Source organism: Perna viridis, chromosome 15 (genome assembly GCF_037379345.1).
Source record: "Perna viridis isolate PV_CMFRI_1.1 ecotype Kerala chromosome 15, ASM3737934v1, whole genome shotgun sequence".
NCBI classification, from domain to species: Eukaryota; Metazoa; Mollusca; class Bivalvia; order Mytilida; family Mytilidae; genus Perna; species Perna viridis.
In genome coordinates, this window is record NC_142459.1 from 11,543,660 (window position 1) to 11,567,080 (window position 23,421).

Consider the following 23,421-nt stretch of genomic DNA (forward strand, 5'->3'; position numbering starts at 1 on the left):
ACTTTTGTGATCTACTTTATTATTGATACATCATTTAATCATTCTCCTTAACCCGGAACAGGAAAGCCAGTCGCCTGTCTTTACGTGTAGCGAATGAATCGATAACTTTTTCAATGTCAACAGAGAAATCTTTGTATGCGTGTAGCATACAAAGAGCGGAGAGTATTTCAGTAGTCATGGTGGAGCGGAGGTAGGTTATTACCCGGTGCATCACACTGAAGCTCCTCTCGGCTGTGGCTGTTGCTGTTGTGACGGGCATGCAAACCAGGATGAGCATGCACTTATACAGACTCGGATATAAGTCAGATGAGGTCACATTCAATGTATCTGATAAGGTACTTGGTCTATCGGCCACCTCAACTCCAATCCATCGGGCCCCGTGCAGGTCAGGGTGTTAAAAGAATAGGCCTGCAGCAGCGCTAAGCTTGTCGTATAAGGCGACTAAATAGTGCTCAGAAACCTAGCCGAGGGCTAGGCGCTCTGCCCACAGAGCAACTGGGATGTGTGCCCCAGGTGGTGGAATGGGGTACCCCTGGCGTGTTACATGCTGGGGTTGTCAGGCTATAATACGGAAAACCTGACCGCATACCATAGTGGTGCACCGTGTTGGGAAAGAAGCCACGTTCCTCACACGTTAAAGAACCCTGCTGTGGTATTCGATAGGAGTAGGAACCTTTGCGCTCCGCCACAGGAGGCTAAATTGCCCGACCTTACCCATCTCCCCCTTTTTCCAGTGGTAATCAAAATTTGTCGACCCTATTACCCTTGTGACCCATCCTTTCTTTTTTTCATTTCATGTTCATTTTATCATCCATTTCATGTTCATCGTCTGAATATAGCTGAAATATTGCTGCTCGGACGTTAAACCCCAACAAACAAAAAACAAACAGCTTTCCATTTCCGAACTTCTAGGTTGAATTCCTCCAATGTGATGTCTGCCATATCAGAACTATAAGTGTCATGCAGCTTGTTTATAGCATCGTCTGTTAGACCATCGATTAAAGACGGAACGATGTGTTGGGCTAGAAATCGGTCCTCATTTTTAATGAGTCTGTCGCGTAATTCCTGTAAAAGATGATCTACGAATGGCAGGAACAAAGCCCTTTTCCAGTATTGACTTGGGTTTGCTGCAGGGACATTAACTCTGTGTTGTTGCCTTGCGGCTCCCCTAGGTATAGCTGGATCAACTTCAACACTGTTTCCCAAAGCAACTGCGCGGTCATAGATAGAGTCCCATTCCGCGTCATTATCTCGCATATCCTGTAGAACCGCTACCACCACTTTAGCTTCGCCAACAGCCTGAATTAGATCGAAGTCTTTTCCTTGCAGAACCGCAGACAGGCGAACCAGAGGTTGCAACACCGTTTGAGCAACCACCAACCCGATAATAAAGTCAAACTTTGTAATTGAACTGTAGTAGCTACGGGCCTTAGCGTCACCATCTTGTTGTAAATCGTCTAATGAGCTCAACAACAGGAAAGGCCGTCAAGAACGTGTAAAGAGAGTCAGACCGGCTTGCCCATCTCGTCTCGCACAACGTTTTCAGTTTTTGTCGTTTTCCCATACCTTCTTTGACGTTATCATCTGTAGTTTCGAGATTTTCTTTGAAGTTTAATAATCTTTTCGCGCTGTAATCGAATGCAAAGGCTATTGCCTGCACCGTGTCCATAAGATTTCTTATCAGTGGTTCTTTGCACGCGTGTACTATGGCCAGGTTTAAATTATGAGCTTTGCAGTGCACATAAGAGGCTTCTGGAACAGTTTCTTTTATCCTGGCTTGAACCCCACGATGAATACCTGACATATTAGCGGCACCGTCATACCCTTGAGCGCGCATATGGCCAACTATAATTCCGATCGACTCCAATTCCGCCAGAAATTTATTGGCAAGTGATTCGCCCGTAGTTTTTTCTGCCTCAGCAAATCCTAAGAAGTCCTCGCGAACAGTTTGTGATTGCTGATCGTAATACCTAACGCATAAAGATATTTGTTCCTTAGTCGATCTATCTGTTGCCTCCTCAGCAATGAACCCAAAAAACACTGCCCTATTACAGTTGTCGACTAACTCATTTTGAATTTGTTCTTGTTTTCCTCATGTCCTCTTAATGCGATATTCTGCTTTCCACACAAAATGATTACTTCAAGAATACAGTGTAAAATTTTCCGGTTTCTTTGTACATGTTCATTGTAGCTTTTGGACATAGATTCCCATATGTCGGAAGATTTCCGTGTTTGTATACGCACAAACTCCTCTGCCGACATTACATAATCGTGGTGTTTTGCACCTTTTTTCAAATGTCTTTCCACCGAACGACCTATGTTTGACCAGTCATCTACTTTGGATGTCAAAGTGAAGGTTTTGTCTTTTGTATCATCTCTCTTTGGTCCGAATAATACGCATGGTGCACAAAAAACTGCATCTAATGACTCGGAATAACGCATCCAAGGATTATTCGATAACCATGTTGAATTCAAGCTTCTGTTTACACCTCTGATTTTCCTGTAATTCAAGGAAATATATCCGTCATTAAAAGATTACAAAAACACATGTCGGACAGTTTGACGGATATTAGGTTGTTTCTTTTATACATTTTAAATAAGAAGGGAAATGGGGAGCATGTCAAAGAGACAACGACGTAAAGGGGAGAAAAACAACACATAGCCCGTGACCATACTTAAGGTCTTCAATGAACGGTGAGGAGACCCAATGCTAGATCGCAGTCCGTCCCTAAATAAATAGTAAAATATAGGAAATAAAGTTCAGCACACCCTTCTAAACTTCTGTAGACATAGAATAAATAGTAAACCGATGTCCATTTTAAAATCTTTTTACGATATTTTATCTTTTTTTATAACAATGTACATGTACAAAGAAGGGATATGGAGGAAATGTTGTAAATAAAATCATACATAAATTCTTGGAGTTTAGATACAAAGACTTAAAATATAATGATCCAGGTAAATTACCTCATAGGAAAACTAAATTTCGAGGCATCCCAGGATGTCGCCAATAGGTCTAATTTAAACTTGTCTTGTGATATCATCTCTGTGGACACTTTCCCAAGATCAAAATAATTTGGCCCAGCAGCATCAGAGGGAAGGTTGGCTTGTTGTTCAGTGGCACTTGTACTTGTAGTGTCTGTTTGCTCGGAACTGGAGACATTATTAGGTTTTCCTTTGACAAAAAATTGTCGAGCTTGGACTGCATATCATGAGTAGGATATTTGTTCAATGTGCGTCTGCAACTGCTCAACTCAGTGTGACTACTATTGGTACCAAGAATTGCATCAGTCACGTGCGATAAATCAGGTGATAAGACGGAAATGAGGTGACATACAATCAAGTGTCAATTTAAAACTAAATGAAATGGTTTGTTTTGACACATGTCAGAATAAACTGTCAGTCATATAAAAAAAGGGTACGTAACTAAGGGCTTAAACCCTCTCTCAAAAAAAAAAAAAAAAAAAAAAAAATTGCCGAAACGACGTGGAAGCACGTGCTTCCGTGCGTCCGGCTGCCTACGCGCCTGGTTCTTACCTCCGAGATTGAAAAAATTCAAAATTTATTTTTCCTATGAGAATTTTGCATTGAATGTATTGTTTAGGCTAAAAACCACTAATTCCACTTCCCATAGGCTTCTATGCTAATTTCACAATATTCAATGGCTTCTCTGGACTTTACCTTAACTTTAACCTGCAGAGGACTATATATCAGCATGATTCTACATATGTCAGCTCACAATCCTCAGAATGGCATGTGGGGTTAGCAGACTTGCAGTGCAGTACTGGTCACCGGAAGTGAAGTGTCTATAAATAGCATGGGAAATCCAAGTGTTTTCACAAGATAGGGGTATATTTAAAAATCATTATGGAGATTAGGCTTCACATCACAAGAAGCAAAATGCACCTATAAAATGTACAGAAATGTTTTTCCTTTCAGAAACTTTAAATTTTTTAAATAAGATGAGAACTTTTTTCACAGCACTATGAGGAACAGGGGTAATTTCTGCGTAGGACTATTTTTGCGTACGTTCCAAATGCTCATTGGTTGAATTGGTGGTCTCTAACCTAAAAAGTCACTTTTTGTCTTAGAAAAAATAAATAACTATACAGGTATCTTCCTACACACATACTGAATGCATTTGCAAAGTTTCAGTGAAATGTGACAAGCACTTTTTTAAATATTTGATTTTTAAATATAGGGTAACCAAGTTGTGCGAGCAAAAAAGTGACAATATTCTACCATACCTAAATGCATTAAATATTTGCAAAGAACTTTTTCTGCCTTTTCAAATAAAAAATATCAATTACAACTTGTTTTTTTCACAATATTAATGAAGAAATAATTTTAAAAGTAATCATTTTCTGAGAAATTGGTCTATTTTTAAAAATTTATTTCTGACATGCCTCCCCCTTTTTCTTGATCACATGTCAAAAATCCTAAATCTTTAAATTTTCACAAAAGGTGATATATTTGGCTTTAAATTTGTAAATACAGTGTTTTCACATTAAAACATGACCAGTAAAGGGCACCTAAAGCAAAAAAAGTGCTCAATAATGGATTTTCCATGTTGCCATAGGGGAATGCTTATATGGCCTTAACTGCAGTAATGAAAGTGAGTTTTTCCTCATTTCTAACCTAATTTTTGCTCAAATCTACACAAAACTTGATTTCAAGTGCTTATTACCACCATATTTAGGTAAATATAGCCCTTAAAGTTTAATATTTGATATTTGACCGAAAGGACGCAGCGTTTCGGTATAAAAGTAAAGAACGGGACGAGAAAGGATGCTTTGGAGGAAAGGATCATGACGATTTATCGTGGCGCAGATACTGCCAGTATCAATGGTCTTTAAAAGACAATCATTTTTTTGTGATTTGTTGTGATAGTACTTACAGAGCAGCCGCAGGTCTTATTTCTCATTTATATCGCAAACACTAATAGATATAGATATAGTTTAACAATTCTGTTCTTTTTTTATACGCCCGTCAAAATTTGACGGTCGTATTATGGTATGGCGTTGTCCGTCCGTCCGTCCGTCGTTAGACTATGGCTTGTCCGGAGATCTCCTCCTACAGTTTTCGACCGATCTCTTTGAAACTTGGTAGGATTAATCACCATGATAAGAAGTTGTGTTTTCCTGAATGGCATTTTGATTCGACGATTTTTACCAGAGTTACGGCCCTTTGTTATTTTCGGTATTTCAATCTTGTCCGGAGATCTGCTTCATTTGAAAGGTAATTGAAATTCATGTAAAGGTCTTTTTGGGGGGTTCTGAAGGCAAACCTTCACCTAGGACGATTCGTTTATTGCCAAAACCTAAGATCTAGCCATCCAGTCAGATAATATTTAGTGAGATAACCTTTTGTAAAGATCAAATTGAAGATCATGAAAATTACTTCAAGTTGAGCGATCATTCTCTTGTGGCGGACATGGAAATCCTCTTTTCAAATATCTATATCCAAGCCATGGCAACGAAGTGAGGTTTGAGAGAAATTACTTCAAGTTGAGCGATCATTCTCTTGTGGCGGACATGGAAATCCTCTTTTCAAATATATTTGACAACAATCCATCAATTCAGATTAACAAATAATGGTTCATATTAAAGAAAAAATTGACAACTTTGAAGATATTGCTCCAAAATGAGCATAGAACACTGCAATTTAAATATTTTTTAGCCGAAACAGGGCTCATATCAGCAATTTGGCACAATTTTTAGTACATCATAACTTTCAACTGCATCTTGTCCAATACTTAGTAAACTTATCAACCCCATATTTTGCAAGCAACTTGTTTTGAAGTAAAAGGGTACTATAAAGCATATAATTTTGTTTCTTCCCCTTCCCTATGGTTTCTAGATAATCTGTGATTTTTCAAAATCTTTGAAATTACCAATTTTTTAAATATATCTATTTTTAGTTACATTTTTTTCGGGCAGTAACCTGGAAATTTTTGTTGTTGTTGAAAATTATAGTTGATCAAGCATACAATAGATGTAAAACCTAAAATCTCAGGTTTTAGCGTTATCAATGTATTTTGGTTTATTTTGTTTCAAGTCTTATGCTTTGTGCATTAGAAAACATTCCTTAATGTGTTGTTACTAGTATGTCATGCTAGAGTTTGTTTGTAACTTGTAAATGACTTCTCACATAGCTTTGTCATGATATTGGCGAAAGACATTACAGTGACTTAAATTGCCTAAATATTAAGAGGATAATCACATTTAAGACAGGTGAATGTTTTATCCCAGTGCTATAATTTTGCTTTATTGATAGGTACATATCTAGGAAAACTGATGTACAAATATTATTTCCAAGGTTAAAGCAATATCAGAGAATTTTAAGCAGTAATTGAGTAAGCTTTGAGTAGACTGTCAGATCTTTCTTGGAAACAAAGCATAATTTTTTCACATCAAGATGTCAGATATGTTTTTATGTTATGACACAAGCTATAGTAACTATTTTGAAGCAGCACACAGATGATATTTGAACACTCGGGCTTCAGAATATTATTTTACAGATTTCTAATAAACAGTTGGGGCATGACTTGTGTGTGTTTGCTATATAATGACCTGTAACAGTTATTTTTAGCTCACCTGACCCAGAGGGTCAGTGTGAGCTATTGCCATCACTCGGCGTCCGTCTGTCCGTAAACTTTTCACAAAACAAAATACCATTTTCTCTAAGGAGTTTTATTTCTTGCAGTTTTACGTCCAGTTGCACCTTATATTGATATGTAAAGGTTATACTACTCTACTTTAACTTATTTGTCACAGTTTGGGACATACAAGGTCAAACAGAAGTATTCTAGCTGAGATCCGCAAAATGTTGGACATGTAAGGCCATTAAATTGCGAATAAGAGCGTGAATTATCTCCCCTATATTTTATATATTTATTGGGAAAAGGGAAGATGGACCTTATATGCAAAAATGTCTTATTTCCAATGGCTGGATCCACATGAGGTATGAAGTTGAACCCATGACTCAAATTAATTGTATATTTTACCATAGCGACACTGAGGAGTTTCCTTGAGTTTTGGCTAGATGCAGATGAGGTATGAGAGTGAACCCATGGCTCAAATTGATTGTGAATATTACCCTCATACCTCATCTGCATCTAGCCAAAATTCAACGAAACTCTTCAGTATTGCTACGGTAATATTTTCAATTAAATTTGAGCCATGGGTTCACTCTCATACCTCAACTGAATCAAGCCAAAAGTCGGTGAAACTCAATGAAAATCCTCAGTGTCGTTAGGGTAATTTTTACAATTAATTTGAACCATGGGTTCACCCTCATACCCCATCGTGGAACTCATCGAATCTCCTCAGTGTCGCTACGGTAATTTTTACAATTAATTTGAGCCATGGGTTCACTCTCATACCTTATCTGGATCAAGCCAAAAGACCGTGAAAGTCAACGAAACTCCTCTTTGTCGCCACGATAATATTTTCAATTAATTTGAGCCATGGGTTCAACTTCATACCTCATGTGGATCCAGCCAAAAGTCCGAAGAACTCAACGAAGCTCCCATGGGTTCACTCTCATACCTTATCTGGATCAAGCCAAAAGTCCGAGGATCTCAACGAAACTCTTCAGTGTCATTACGGTGTTTAACATCCGAGCAGCAATATTTCAGTTATATTTAGACGATGAACATGAAATTGATGATGAAGAAATGAAAAAGGGATGGGACACAAGGAGAATGGGGTCGACAAATTTTGATTGATTGATTGTTGTTGTTTATTGCCGTTTCGGCGACCAGGGCCATATCACGGCAAGAACATTTAATGCAAGGAAAATATTAAAATTAAGATCAAAGTCTCTTCATAAAATAATGAAATTAAAACAAGCAGCTATTTACATATAAAAAGGTACATAAAAGGTGAACCTAAGACATAAAATACATATAGAAACATAAATTCGATAAAATATTGAAAAACTAAGGAAGGTATCCAATCTAGATTTTATTAAATAAACAAATGTCCCGCAAGAAATCGATGATGTTTTCAGATGAAACGGTCTTGAACAAAGCAAACATATTGGCGCAGTCGAAATAATTTTGCCTGGTGTTGGCAAAATCCAAAGAATGAAGAAGAACATGTTTGATAGAGAAAGGGCAATCACATGGGATACACTCAGGTGGAGGATCACCAACAAGCAAATGGCCATGTGTAAATCTAGAATGTCCAATGCGGCATCTAGTCATGACCACTTGCTCTTTTCGATTGCCCGACCCGGATTGATGAACGCCTAGATCGGGTTTTATGGAAATGAGTTTGTTGTGTTGAAGACCGTCCCAACGGTCCTGCCACATCTTTAAAATATATTTCCTTATTAAAGGTTTAAAATCGGTGTATGGCAAACTAACGTCCTTTATTATTTCATTTAATGCCTTTTTGGCAACCCTGTCTACAACTGAATACCAACATGACTGGGTACCCAGAGAAAAACAATCTATCAAATTCCCGAAGTCGATGAATAAAATACAAAATTTGTAAAATAACAGTGTTTTTCAGTTTGTGATTCTTAATTGCCAAAAGACAGCTCAAAGAGTCAGAACAAATAATAAACTGTGACAGATTAGATTGAGTAATCAATTTAAGTGCTAACAATATGGCTCGAGCTTCAGCTGTGAATATGGAAGCGCTCGATGGCAACCGTTCAGTTACAGTTCTGTTACCATGGACAGCAGCACATGCAACGCTATCGCCATCTTTTGAGCCATCTGTATACACCGTCGAAAAATCCGGATAATTTGCTTTAATTTCAGAAAATTTTTGTTGTAAAAATAAAGGATTGGGACGAACCGTTAACCGAAGATCAACTTCAAGAGTGGTACAAATGGAAGGAAAACTTACATTATCTTGAATCGCTTCAAATTCCAAGAGTAATAGTTCCTTACCTTAGTGAAACCGTAAGTCGAGAGTTACTTAATTATTGTGATGCGTCAGAACTTGCAATTTCTGCTGTTTCATACTTACATGTGACTTATCGGAACAACTCAACCAAAGTTGGATTCGTACAAGTAAAATCCAAAGTCGCACCCCGAAGTGGACACGATACCAAGATTAGAGCTGTGTGCAGCTGTGCTCGCTATAGATAGCGATCGATCAATTACAACTCGAACTCGACCAGGTTAAATTCTTCAGTGATAGTCGTGTGGTCTTGGGGTACATAAACAAATCAGAGACGATTTTTCGTTTACGTCGGAAACCGTGTTGTACACATCAGAAAACTCAGTGATCCGTCTCAGTGGTTTTATGTTCGTAGTGAGGAAAATCCAGCAGATGTTGGAACAAGAGGGATCAACCCAATTGACATGCAACATAGTACTTGGTTATGTGGACCGAAGTTGGTAAATTCTGATCAGGACACTCACCGCCTGATTAATCCGGACGAGGATTCTGAGATTCGTTGTAACAAGGTAGACATCAAAGGGGATGTAACAGATCCAGTTTTATGTTTTAATGATGACTTGTATTCTAGATTTTCTGATTGGGATAGACTTGTAAGATCATTAGTGACAATTCGTAAATTCATACAGAAACAGAGTGTTTGTTGTTGGGGTTTAACGTCCGAGCAGCAATATTTCAGCTATATTCAGACAATGAACATGAAATGGATGATAAAATGAACATGAAATGAAAAAAAAGGATGGGTCACAAGGATAATAGGGTCGACAAATTTTGATTGCCACTGGAAAAAGGGGGGATGGGTAAGGTCGGGCAATTTAGCCTCCTGTGGCGGAACGCAAAGGTTCCTACTCCTATCGAATACCACAGCAGGGTTCTTTAACGTGCGAGGAACGTTCTCTTCTACTGAGATCGACAATCTGAAACTCTCAAAACCAATTGATAAAAACAGGAAAATCTATCAGTTGGGCCCGTACTTGAACAAGGATGGACTTTTTTGCGTAGGAGGTCGACTAAGGAAAGCGAGTGGTTTAGAAGGTCAACTCAAACATCCGATCATTCTTCTCGGAAAACATCCAGCAACTACACTGATTGTCCGTAAATTCAATATTGAAGTCAAACATCAAGGACGTCACACGACAGAGGGTCGAGTCAGATCAGCTGGATATTGGATTTTAGGCGGGAAGAAACTTCTTTCGTCAATTATCTTCAATTGTGTCACATGTCGTAAGTTAAGGTCAGAACCGAGTAGTCAGAAAATGTCTGATCTCCCAGAAGAAAGGTTAAGTTATGGGGAGCCACCGTTCTCATACGTAGGTGTGGATATCTTTCGAAGTAGTAACCCGACGCACACGTGGAGGTTTGTTTTTGTTTGTTTGTTGGGGTTTAACGTCCGAGCAGCAATATTTCAGCTATATTCAGACAATGAACATGAAATGGATGACAAAATGAACATGAAATGAAAAAAAAGGATGGGTCACAAGGATAATAGGGTCGACAAATTTTGATTGCCACTGGAAAAAGGGGCATGGGTAAGGTCGGGCAATTTAGCCTCCTGTGGCAGAGCGCAAAGGTTCCTACTCCTATCGAATACCACAGCAGGGTTCTTTAACGTGCGAGGAACGTGGCATCGTTCCCAACACGGTGCACCACTATGGTTTGCGGTCAGGTTTTCCGTATTATAGCCTGACAACCCCAGCATGTAACACGCCAGGGGTACCCCATTCCACCACCTGGGGCACACATCCCAGTTGCTCTGTGGGCAGAGCGCCTAGCCCCCGGCTAGGTTTCTGAGCACTATTTAGTCGCCTTTTACGACAAGCTTAGCGCTGCTGCAGGCCTATTCTTTTAACACCCGGACCTGCACGGGGCCACACGTGGAGGATCGGCTAATAGTAAGAGATGGGGTGCTTTGTTTACATGCTTAACGACTAGAGCGACACACATAGAGGTAGTCGAGGAAATGACTACATCGTCATTTGTCAACGCACTCAGGTTTACATCTATCCGAGGCAGTGTTAAGGTCATTCGTTCTGATATAGGAACTAACTTTGTGGGTACGGTAAACGAGCTGAGATTGAATTGCATCAACGTTGATGACACTCACATGCGCAAGTATTTGAACACACAAGGAACGACTTGGACTTTCAATTCTCCCCATTCTTCCCACATGGGAGGAGTGTGGGAAAGAATGATAGCTATTACACGTCGAATATTTGAGTCAATGATGTTGGAATATGGATCACGTAATCCAAGTCATGAGGTTCTTACTACTGTGGACAAGCTGATTTTTACTTATCAAAATAATTATTGTTTTCCATTTATTGACTTATATTTCTTTCGAAATTTTGATCTGTTCTCTACAGTGGTCTGAGTTACTCTACGCTTCGTTGCATTTTGCATTTTCTTCGCATTGTGCTGAAAATCTGCTCACTGGTTGTTATTGGATTTAATATATTTAGAGGTTGGATGTTCTAGTTTTTCCACTTGTGAGTAGTACTATATTTTGGTATAAATACTCAGAACTTTTTATAGTATTTCAATGTGGAACTGGGAGGCCAAGATGAATGTCCGCTTTTAATTGTTAGAAGTATAGCCAGCAGATAAGGTATTTATGATGTTACTTTTTCATGTTCTTACTTTTCATTTTTCGTACTGGCAATTTGCATTTAAAGCATTTTTGTATTTCAATGTTTTATTTCAATTTGTTTTATTGATTTTGCAGATCATTGAATCAGTTTAATTGATTTAATGTTATACCTTGTTATAGTGAGTACTTATAAAGGACTTTAAATGGTCAGTTGTGTACAATTATAGTTAACTGTGGGTATTACATTTAAATATTCAATTGATGATTTGTGTTCTTTTCGTGTGTTCGTTAAGTTGAATTGTTTTGAACATGCAAATGAATTTGATTTATGCAAGTTGTTTGAATATTTGCAATGATTTTCTATGCTTTGCATGTATTTGACAATAATTGGTCTATTTTGTATATTTATTCATTATTCCTTTTGTTCTCTATTTTGTAGATCTTTCAATGCCTTCTATGTGTTAATAAAAGTAGTTCCACATTCGTGTTATATTTGGGCCAGCATTTACCATCACGCCCCACTTGGTCACAGAATGGCGTCGTCGACAATTCAATTATGTAGAAGGCATTGACTGCTGGCAAGGCGGGAAAGCAAGGTTAAAGGCATTAAGCAGACGATATTTTGATAGGATTCCGGAAGATGTCGAACATTACCAAGTGAACTACACGGAGTTTGCCGAGTAACATACCTGTAAGGATGTCTCGCCCTACATGTAAGTCGCTTCAAAGACAAGTTCTTGAACTACAGCATCAACTTAACCAGATGAAAACAACTGATGATAATGAAGACGTGGAGAATGATGAACAACTATACGACCAGAAACGTTCTGTTATATATGTTCAGCGTGACAGAAGGGTACCAAAGTTTTCCGGATATAACATGACCGTAGAGGATTGGCTTGAAGATGTTGAGTCTTGCACACGTGAAATGTCTCGTCAGGAGCGTGCTGATTTCATTTATTCGTTTTTGGAAGGTGCAGCCAAGGAAGAAATTAAATATAGATCGAACGGTATTAGACAGAATCCTAGTCGAATTGTGAAAGTTCTGCAGGATGCATTTGGTGGGAAGGACAACATCACAAAGCTGCAGAAAAATTTTCTCGACAGAGTGCAACGACAGGGCGAATCCTTACGTGAGTATTCTTATGCTCTAATGGATTTAATCCGGAAAGTAATTAGAAAAGATGATTCATTGATTCCGAACAAGGACAAATCACTATGTGATCAGTTTTCCCAAAATGTACAGGATGTCATGCTTAGGAAGCACCTGAAGCGTTTAGTTAGATCTGATCCAGACATTACGTTTCTCGGTCTCCGCGAAGAAGCGATTATGTGGTCAGAAGAGGAGGAGATAAATGATCCCGTACCTAAAGTGAAAGTTCAGGTAGATTCAAATGTACTGAAAGATCAGCATTCTAATGATGATAAAATGAATCAGCTTTTCGCGATAGTAAGGAAACAAAGTGAGCAGATCGATGCTTTAACAAAAACAGTCAATTCCAAGCCATCTGGTCAGAATAGATCCTACAATGAACAACGTTCTTCTAATTTATGCTTTGGGTGTAAAAGGCCGGGTCATAAAGTTGCTGATTGTCCGAATAAGCAGGGAAACTAGCGCCATCTTTCGTGTCGAGTCCCATGTTAGATGGAGGATATATGGACTCTGTTGATTGTGATTATTTGATAGGAAAGTGTCCGGTGGTTACCGTTGCCATAGCAGGCACAGAGGCTAAATGTTTAGTGGATACGGGATCTACTATTTCTTCGGTTACAGAGTCGTTCTATGATAAATTTCTGCGGGATTGTACTCTATTACGTACTGACGTAGCTTTGCAGCTTCGGGCTGCAAATGGACTTTCTATTCCATATATTGGTTATGTGGAAGTTGATATGGTAGTGATGGGACAAACGTTGAAAAGCTGTGGTGTATTGATTGTGAAAGATTCCACTGATCCAGTCACAAGAAGAAGGAAGGCATTGGTTCCAGGGCTATTAGGTATGAATATCATTAGGAGCTGTAAAAAACATTTTAGAATTTGATTTTGGCAGGAACTTTTGCGAAGAAGTATCCACTATTGCGGAAAATTCAAAACTTAAAGAGCAATTTAAAGCTTGCATTAAAGATGAACATTTGAACACTATTGGTTATGCTAAAGTTTGCGCTAGTTCTCCTGTACGCATACCTGCTTCGTCTGTTGTTACTTTAAATGGCACAGGACCAAATCTTCCTAGAATATATGATGCCGTAATAGAACCATTAAAATCAAGCGGACATTTGCCAAGTTCACTAGTCGTAGTACACACTTTTGTAACCGTCAAACGTGGTCATTTTTCATTTCGAGTCGCAAACCTAGGCAGTGATGACATTTATATTGCACCAAAAACAAGAGTTGGCATTCTTATGAAAGGAGAAGTCGAGCAAAACAATCGGTCACGTATTGAGTTCATTCGAACTGATTCTGTTGAAGAAATAATTTTCCACAGTAATTTACCATTTTCTGATGTTCCGAATTCTAAAGTTGATGATGATTATAAACAATTTGAAATGCCGGTTGATATAAGCCATCTATCTGTTAACAAAATTGAGTTAAACGCTGTTCAAAAGTTGTTTTATAGATACAAAGATGTTTTCTCAAAAGATGATAATGATGTTGGTTTCACTTCTACCGTTAAGCATACCATTCGGCTGCAAGATGATAAACCGATCGTACAACCATACAGGCGTATACCGCCAACACAATATGAGGAAGTTAAGAATCATATCAAAAAGTTGCTAGAAAATAAGATCATTCGTGAAAGCACCAGCCCTTATGCTTCGCCGATCGTTTTGGTCAGAAAGAAAGATAACTCTCTGAGGCTCTGTGTTGACTTCCGTTTACTTAACTCGAAAACCAACAAAGACGCATTTCCGCTTCCGCGAGTTGAAGAATCTTTTGATGCTCTCAGTGGCGCTAAACTATTTTCTACGATGGACTTGACTTCTGGTTACAACCAAATTGCAATGAATGATGATGATATTGAGAAAACTGCATTTACTACTCCTATGGGTTTGTACGAGTATTTACGCATGCCTTTCGGACTCTGCAATGCGCCGGCTACATTTCAACGGTTAATGCAGCATTGTTTTCGAAATGAACTGTTTCAAATTTTGCTTGTATTTCTTGATGACATTATCACATTTTCTAGTACATTTGATGATCATTTAAAACGTCTTGAAGTAGTTTTTCAGCGTTTAAGACAGCATGGACTGAAACTGAAGCCTTCAAAATGCCATTTTTTCAAGCGTGAAGTAAGATATCTTGGTCACGTGGTGTCTGCTGATGGTATACACACAGATCCTGACAAGGTTAGTGCTATAGAAAATTTTGAAGTTCCGTCAAATGTAAAGAAATTGAAATCATTTTTGGGATTAGCTGGTTACTATCGACGTTATATTAGAGACTTTAGCAAAATTGCTTCTCCTTTGAATCAATTGGCTCAGCAGTATACACCACATCCACGTAAACTTTTTGGAAAAGATTGGAACACCGATTGTCAAAAAGCGTTCGATACGTTGAAAGAACACTTAGTTTCTGCACCGATATTGACATATGCAAACTTTAATAAACCATTCGTTTTGGAAACCGATGCAAGTATGCAAGGCTTAGGTGCTGTGTTATCTCAATATGTGGAAGGAAAATTACGAGTTGTTGCTTATGCGCGTAGAGCATTAAGACCGAACGAGCGAAATATGAACAATTATAGTTCTAGAAAGTTAGAACTATTGGCAGTAGCTTGGGCGATAACTGAGAAATTTAGAGACTATTTATTATGTTCTAAGTTTACTGTTTATACCGATAATAATCCATTATGTTATTTGCAGACGTCAAAACTTTCAGCACAGGAACAGAGGTGGCTGTCCCGATTAGCAGTGTTTGATTTTGATGTCAGGTATAGACAACAAAAGCATAATTTAAATGCTGACGCTTTGTCTAGAACACATAATAAGGTAGAACTTGCAAAGTCCGAAGATATAAAAACATTGCTACAGAAGTTTGCTACCGGTACAGCAGTTCCAGGTGATGTAGTTCAGAATGTTAGGTCTGAAGACTGTCAAACTGTTTTTGTTGAAGAAGCTCATACAACTTTACCAACTTTTGACAAAGGTGAAATTCGAAATTTACAAAATTCTGATTCAGTAATAAGTAAATTTATTGCAATTTGGAACACTAAGGTTAAACCTTCACGGTCAGAAATACACAAGTTAGATAGAAATTTAGTTACTCTTTTACGTCAATGGGACAGAATGATTGTTGTAAATGGTATATTTTATAGAAGGATACGTGATCCGATAAATGGTGAGATAAACCAGTTGATTTTGCCAGTTGTTCTGAGGGACAAAGTATTGAGAAAGTGCCATGACGATTTAGGACATCAAGGGATTGAACGTACGTTTACCACCATACGGACCAGATGCTATATGAACATGAAATGAAAAAAAAAGGATGGGTCACAAGGATAATAGGGTCGACAAATTTTGATTGCCACTGGAAAAAAGGGGGATGTGTAAGGTCGGGCAATTTAGCCTCCTGTGGCGGATTGATTGATTATTGGGGTTTAACGTCCGAGCAGCAATATTTCAGCTATATTTAGACGATGAACATGAAATGACGATGAAATGAAAAACGGGATGGGACACAAGGACAGTAGGGTCGACAAATTTTGATTGCCACTAGAAAAAGGGAGGGATGGGTAAGGTCGGGCAATTTAGCCTCCTGCGGCGGAGCGCAGTGGTTCCTACTCCTATCAAATACCACAGCAGGGTTCTTTATCGTGTGAGGAACGTGGCATCTTTCCCAACACGATGCACCACTATGGTTTGCGGTCAGGTTTTCCGTATTATAGCCTGACAACCCCAGCATGTAACACGCCAGGGGTACCCCATTCCACCACCTGGGGCACACATCCCAGTTGCTCTGTGGGCAGAGCGCCTAGCCCCCGTCTAGGTTTCTGAGCACTATTTAGTCGCCTTATACGACAAGCTTAGCGCTGCTGCAGGCCTATTCTTTTAACACCCGGACCTGCACGCACACACTGTAACGCCTTCAGAGGTAAAAGTTTTCATGATCGGAGAGAAATTCTAAAGTTTAAGAACGTTTGTTACAGATGTTGTGAAACCACTTCTCACTTTGCGAAGAAACGTGAGGCGAAGATACAAATGTAATGTTTGTAAAAGCGATAGACACTGTAGAGCTCTACCTATTTCTCAGGAGTCAATGAAACCGAAACAAGACTTTCCTAGTGCGCAAATTCATGGCGAGGAGGTAACTGGTACCATCTTAGTAAAAGCAAAATGTACAGAAGTCTGCGGAAAGTTTCGTGGTAAATCATGTGCTCGTATCGTCCCAGTGCGTGTATACAAGAAAGGTCAAAGTGACAATTTTGTTGATTGTTTCGCAATGCTCGATGATCAGAGCAATAAGTCTCTCGGTAAAGGTACGTTATTTGAGAGTCTTGGAATACACTCTAACTCAGTACAGTACACCATGCAATCTTGCTCAGGAACGTGTGTAACGAATGGTCGTTTAGCTGAAGAGCTAGTAGAAGGATCAGATAATGTTCAAATTCACTTACCTCCAGCAAGTGTCAGCAAGTCGTAAACATATCGGATGGTGATTTGAGTAAAAGGAAGACGAGAGTTACTCACCTTGACATATTCGAGACTAGGAATGATGATAACACTCCAGGTTTATCTACAGACGATAGACAATTCCTTGAAGTCATGGACAAGGAATTTCACATAGGAACTGAGGGCAAATGGACTGCACCTTTGCCATTCCGTGCAAACAAGGAACCTATACCTGATAACTTCGACTTGGCGTTGAATCGGGCTCGTTCACTGGATTATTCCCTGAGGAAAAATGTTAAGAAAAAGGAACATTTTATGACCTTTAAGGAACAAATCTTCGATCGTAACCATGCAGAGTTGGCACCAGATAAAGAGCGGTGGTACTTACCGCTTTTCGGTGTTTATCACCCACACAAGTTAGACAGAATACGCGGGGTATTAGACTCGTCTGCTACGTACCAAGGCATCTCACTTAACTATCAACTTCTACAAGAGCCACATCTTATAAATAGTATCTTGGGCATACTCATCAGGTTTAGAAAAGAAATGATCGCCGTAGTCGCAGATATTCAACAAATGTTCCATTCGTTCTTGGTCAACGAGCAAGATCGTGATTACCTCAGGTTTTTGTGGCACAAAGACAACATATTTGACAATCCGTTGGTACCTTATAGAATGAGGGCACATGTATTTGGCAACAGCCCCTCTCCGTCAATCGCAATGTATGGTCTTAGACGCATACGCAGTTTAGCAGAGGAGACACATGGAAGCGATGTTAAGGACATTATTATGAACCATTTTTACGTTGATAATGGACTGGTGTCTTGTTCAACAGCTGACGAAGCTATCGACTTGGTTTCTAGGACACAGGATGCAATGAAAGTACATGGACAATTAAGACTCCATAAATTCGCCTCAAATAGTGGAGAAGTAATGAGCTCATTCAAATCAGAAGACATCGCTAAAGGCTTGGTAAATCTTGACTTTGAAAAGGACACTCTCACTCAGCGTAGTCTAGGACTATTGTGGGATTTAGGCTCAGATACCTTTAAGATCAGTATATCGACAGACGAAAACCTGCAACTCGTCGAGGCATTCTGTCTGTAGTGAATAGTTTCTGACCCTCTTGGGTTCATATCACCTGTCACCATTAGTGGAAAGATAATCTTGAGGAAAATAGTAGCAATTACGGTTGATTGGGACGATTGATTGTTGTTGTTTATTGCCGTTTCGGCGACCAGGGCCATATCACGGCAAGAACATTTAATGCAAGGAAAATATTAAAATTAAGATCAAAGTCTCTTCGTAAAATAATGAAATTAAAAAGAAGCAGCTATTTACATATAAAAAGGTACATAAAAGGTGAACCTAAGACATAAAATACATATAGAAACATAAATTCGATAAAACATTTAAAATATTGAAAAACTAAGGAAGGTATCCAATTTAGATTTTATTAAATAAACAGATGTCCCGCAAGAAATCGATGATGTTTTCAGATGAAACGGTCTTGAACAAATCAAACATATTGGCGCAGTCAAAATAATTTTGCCTGATGTTGGCAAAATCCACACAATCTAGAAGAACAAGGGTAATAGGGTCGGCAAATTTTGATTGCCACTGGAAAAAGGGGGATGGGTAAGGTCGGGCAATTTAGCCTCCTGTGGCGGATTGATTGTTGGGGTTTAACGTCCGAGCAGCAATATTTCAGCTATATTTAGACGATGAACATGAAATGGATGATAAAATGAACATGAAATGACGATGAAATGAAAAATGGGATGGGACACAAGGACAGTAGGGTCGACAAATTTTGATTGCCACTAGAAAAAGGGAGGGATGGGTAAGGTCGGGCAATTTAGCCTCCTGCGGCGGAGCGCAGTGGTTCCCACTCCTATCGAATACCACAGCAGGGTTCTTTAACGTGTGAGGAACGTGGCATCTTTCCCAACACGATGCACCACTATGGTTTGCGGTCAGGTTTTCCGTATTATAGCCTGACAACCCCAGCATGTAACACGCCAGGGGTACCCCATTCCACCACCTGGGGCACACATCCCAGTTGCTCTGTGGGCAGAGCGCCTAGCCCCCGTCTAGGTTTCTGAGCACTATTTAGTCGCCTTATACGACAAGCTTAGCGCTGCTGCAGGCCTATTCTTTGAACACCCGGACCTGCACGGGGCAATGCGCAAAGGTTCCTACTCCTATCGAATACCACAGCAGGGTTCTTTAACGTTCGAGGAACGTGGCATCTTTCACAACACGGTGCACCACTATAGTTTGCGGTCAGGTTTTCCGTATTATAGCCTGACAACCCCAGCATTACCCCATTCCACCACCTGGGGCACACATCCCAGTTGCTCTGTGGGCAGAGCGCCTAGCCGCCGGCTAGGTTTCTAAGTACTATTTAGTCGCCTTTTACGACAAGCTTAGCGCTGCTGCAGGCCTATTCTTTAAAATAAATTCTTTATAAATTTAAAGTTATGGTAATTTTGATGTTTAAAATGATTGGAAATTAGGTTTTAGTTTTTCTAGATTTAATTTGCTTGCTTTAGTAATTTGGTTTTTTTATTCACTGACTAAATTGTGAATTTGAAGGATAATTTTGGCTACTTCTAAATGAGGCTAAGGCATGCAAAAGCCCGACTTTTGTATGCAAGTATTTTATTAAGTTTATTAAGAAATTTGGCTCTTTTGAGTCATTTGACACTTTCAATATATTAAGAAGAAGCGTTGTGATATCGATGATAGATTTTCCTATTTCCATGTAAGCGTCCTTGGTTTAGCAAGTCCCAAAACATTTCATATAGTCTGCTTTACGGCATAGGTAATATTTTAATATTCTCGCATTCTTTTATTTGTCTCATAATTTTGATTTATTTGATTGTGTAAATATGATCGTAATGCTGTTTTATTAGTTTTTGTATAATTGAGATAGCGTCCCTCGCTTAGTGTGTCCCAAAATGCGTTCAGTTAAAGGGAGATAATTCAGGTTTTTTCCCGCAACACGTTTTTAAGGAAAACGACAAAAAAAAATGTTCTTTTACGTTTTATTAAGATGGTAGGTGTCCAGTCGTATAGTCACGAAAGCCAATGGTTTCATACTCCTCGTGTTTTAAATTTTGAAGTGAAATTAAGTGATTTGTCAAATTCAGAAAGTTTTTAATTTTATTTTTGATATCCATTAGTAACGAAGATTTTATTGGGTGAAATATTTGAATTTAAATGTTTATTCTTATCCTATTATTGTATACTTATGCATCTTATATGAAATTGTTTTTTATTGTTATAACACTTTTGAGTTTGCCAGCAAATAAAGAAGTTCAAAATAATTCACTGTTTTCCAGGCCTGTCAGAAGACCCCGAGTCAGTTACGTAGTAACAAACAGTGTCCTGAATCTATACAGTCATTACTAGCGCCTGTCTGTCTGTCTGTACTCTACTAGCTATTCCCCCACACGAAACAAGAAAATTGTAGTGTGTCAATTGGTGGACGAACCAAAAGATCCAGAGGACAGACAGATTCATCATTGATGTCAAGTGGTTATTGGTTGAGGATGAGACCCAACAATTCTACCCAAGGAACATCCACCTCCCAGGAGACGGAGACGATACCACCAACAGAGGATGTAAACCAAACAACCCAAGGGTCAGAAGGGGGTGTTGAGACTGGCATCCTAGTGGACCTTCCAGTCCAGACCAGACCAGTTCTACAATCAACAGGCACAGAGACTATATCACCAGTGACATCAGAAACTCCAATACGATCTCCAAAGGTACAAGTATCCCTGGAAAGATTCAATGGGTCAGGTGACGCCACCCAATGGTGGTCTATGTTTATGACTTTCTTAACACTTCAAAGAATCTTGCCAGCCGAAGGTGTCAATGTTCTACCTTTCTATTTAGATGGCATTGCCAAACAATGGTATTATATGACCAGTTCTACTGTAAGAAAATCCTTACAACTACTTAAAACTTCATTCATTAACCGTTTCAAAACTGATGAAGACGATATTTGTTTCACCGAGCATTAAAATACAACAAAAATGATAGTTGCAATGAAAAGTTTCTCATTAAATTATTATACAGAGGTATAAAAGAGTCAATCAGAAACATTGTTATGCCTCAAAATCCAACCTCAGTGGCAGATCTTATCGAAAGGGCTAAAAGAGCAGAGTTAACAATCAAAATGGGAGAAAATGCTCCAGATTCGAAGGAAAACATTTTTATGAGTGCTATTCAATCAATGGAAAAGACATTCGCTGACAAACTTGAAAGTTGTAACTTTACATGCACCCTGATCCAATTAGGAGAAACTTGTCTTGAACAACCCTCCACAGATTGATAATGACCCTGAGTCAGACATTGAATCTTTGAGTGATCATGATATTGAACCTGCCCCTCTTTCACAAAACCTCCGAAGATCTCAAACTCCTGTTGACCCAACTGTGAAGTATCGCATTAAGAAGCTTGTTAGGGGTAGATTTAAGGCTGGTCGTAGAGAAATATTAGTCAATTGGGAAGACGGCTCATGCTCATGGGAGCCAGATGAATCTTTTGATGAGGGTCTACTAGCTGTCATTAACTCAAAGTGGACAAAAAAGGGAAAACGTAGGAAAAGTCATTTTCGATAGAGGTATCTTAGTTTTCACAGTTTTGGCAATCTCTAGTTCCTCTTAAATTAAAGTGTGCAGTCTCGTTCTAACCATATTTAGTAAGTGTTTTTATGTTTCCCTTGGGCTCTATTAACCTAAGTGAGCTGATAAAGAGTTATTAATTCATTTCATTTTCATTGTGGTATTGCTACACCACATGTTTATTGGGTGTTAAGAGAGTGGTATTGCGACACCACCTATTGATTTATGTGTTTAGAGTGTGGTACTTGACACCACAAATCTGTTTGTTTGTTGGGGTTTAACGTCCGAGCAGCAATATTTCAGCTATATTCAGACAATGAACATGAAATGAAAAAAAAGGATGGGTCACAAGGATAATAGGGTCGACAAATTTTGATTGCCACTGGAAAAGGGGGATGGGCAAAATCGGTCAATTTAGCCTCCTGTGGCGGAGCGCAAAGGTTCCTACTCCTATCGAATACCACAGCAGGGTTCTTAAACGTGCGAGGAACGTGGCATCTTTCCCAACACGATGCACCGCTATGGTTTGCGGTCAGGTTTTCCGTATTATAGCCTGACAACCCCAGCATGTAACACGTCAGGGGTACCCCATTCCACCACCTGGGGCACACATCCCAGTTGCTCTGTGGGCAGAGCGCCTAGCCCCCGGCTAGGTTTCTGAGCACTATTTAGTCGCCTTTTACGACAAGCTTAGCGCTGCTGTAAGCCTATTCTTTTAACACCCGGACCTGCACGGGGCTAGCTTTTCACCACATACACATACAATTCAACAATTGTATTGGTTAGCTATCTGCAAATACATATACATTCAACAGAATACACATGTTAAAGGCAGAACAATAGGCCTGCAGCAGCGCTAAGCTTTTCGTAAAAGGCGACTATATAGTGCTCAGAAACCTAGCCGGGGGCTAGGCGCTCTGCCCACAGAGCAACTTGGATGTGTGCCCCAGGTGGTGGAATGGGGTACCCCTGGCGTGTTACATGCTGGGGTGGTCAGGCTATAATACGGAAAACCTGACCGCAAACCATAGTGGTGCACCGTGTTGGGAAAGATGCCACGTTCCTCGCACGTTAAAGAACCCTGCTGTGGTATTCGATAGGAGTAGGAACCTTTGCGCTCCGCCACAGGAGGCTAAATTGCCCGACCTTACCCATCCCTCTTTTTCCAGTGGCAATCAAAATTATCACCCTATTATCCTTGTGATCCATCCTTTTTTTTTTACTTCATGTTCATTTAATCATTTATTTCATGTTCATTGTCTGAATATAGCTGAAATATTGCTTCTCGGACGTTAAACCCCAACAAACAAACAAACATCCCCATTTTTTCTAGTGGCAATCAAAATTTGTCGGCCCTATTATCCTTGTGACCCATCCTATTTTTTCATTTCATGTTCATTGTCGAATATAGCTGAAATATTGCTGCTCGGACGTTAAACCCCAACAAACAAAAACAAACTTGATACATTATCAACGCATAACCACTTAAATTCATTGCCATATATTCTTAGCATTCAGGGATTCCCGATACCGGTTACAATTCAATAAATTTGATCTTAAACTTTGTATTAATATAGACCTTCACTGAACAAACTTGTTTTCTTAAAATTATTTATTTAATTGAAATCCATATATGATTTACACCAGATACAGTACTAATCACGTTCAAAA

General features: G+C 39.2%; 3 protein-coding genes and 1 pseudogene across 3 annotated transcripts; 3 read left to right on the top strand and 1 right to left on the bottom strand.

The window, feature by feature from the left end:
* Positions 1-413: 413 nt before the first annotated feature.
* Positions 414-11,076, bottom strand: LOC148596933 (52 kDa repressor of the inhibitor of the protein kinase-like; annotated as a pseudogene).
* Positions 11,077-11,186: 110 nt separating this feature from the next.
* On the top strand, positions 11,187-13,123 carry LOC148596934 (uncharacterized). Its single transcript, XM_088563150.1, has 2 exons — positions 11,187-11,523; positions 11,945-13,123. The coding sequence occupies exon 2, from the start codon at positions 12,203-12,205 to the stop codon at positions 13,118-13,120; it is 918 nt and encodes a 305-aa protein (XP_088419276.1). The 5' UTR covers positions 11,187-11,523; positions 11,945-12,202; the 3' UTR covers positions 13,121-13,123.
* Positions 13,124-17,266: 4,143 nt separating this feature from the next.
* LOC148596935 (uncharacterized) lies at positions 17,267-18,220 on the top strand. Its single transcript, XM_088564346.1, has one exon. The coding sequence runs from the start codon at positions 17,267-17,269 to the stop codon at positions 18,218-18,220; it is 954 nt and encodes a 317-aa protein (XP_088420472.1).
* Positions 18,221-19,572: 1,352 nt separating this feature from the next.
* Positions 19,573-22,016, top strand: LOC148596936 (uncharacterized). The gene has a single exon (XM_088564287.1). It carries the CDS (start codon positions 20,647-20,649, stop codon positions 21,145-21,147), a length of 501 nt encoding a protein of 166 aa, XP_088420413.1. The 5' UTR covers positions 19,573-20,646; the 3' UTR covers positions 21,148-22,016.
* The last annotated feature ends 1,405 nt before the right edge of the window (positions 22,017-23,421 follow it).

Coding starts and splice junctions, on each gene's coding strand:
- LOC148596934 (XM_088563150.1), top strand. CDS start 12,203: ATGTCTCGCCCTACATGTAAGTCGCTTCAAAGACAAGTTCTTGAACTA.
- LOC148596935 (XM_088564346.1), top strand. CDS start 17,267: ATGGACAAGGAATTTCACATAGGAACTGAGGGCAAATGGACTGCACCT.
- LOC148596936 (XM_088564287.1), top strand. CDS start 20,647: ATGTCAAGTGGTTATTGGTTGAGGATGAGACCCAACAATTCTACCCAA.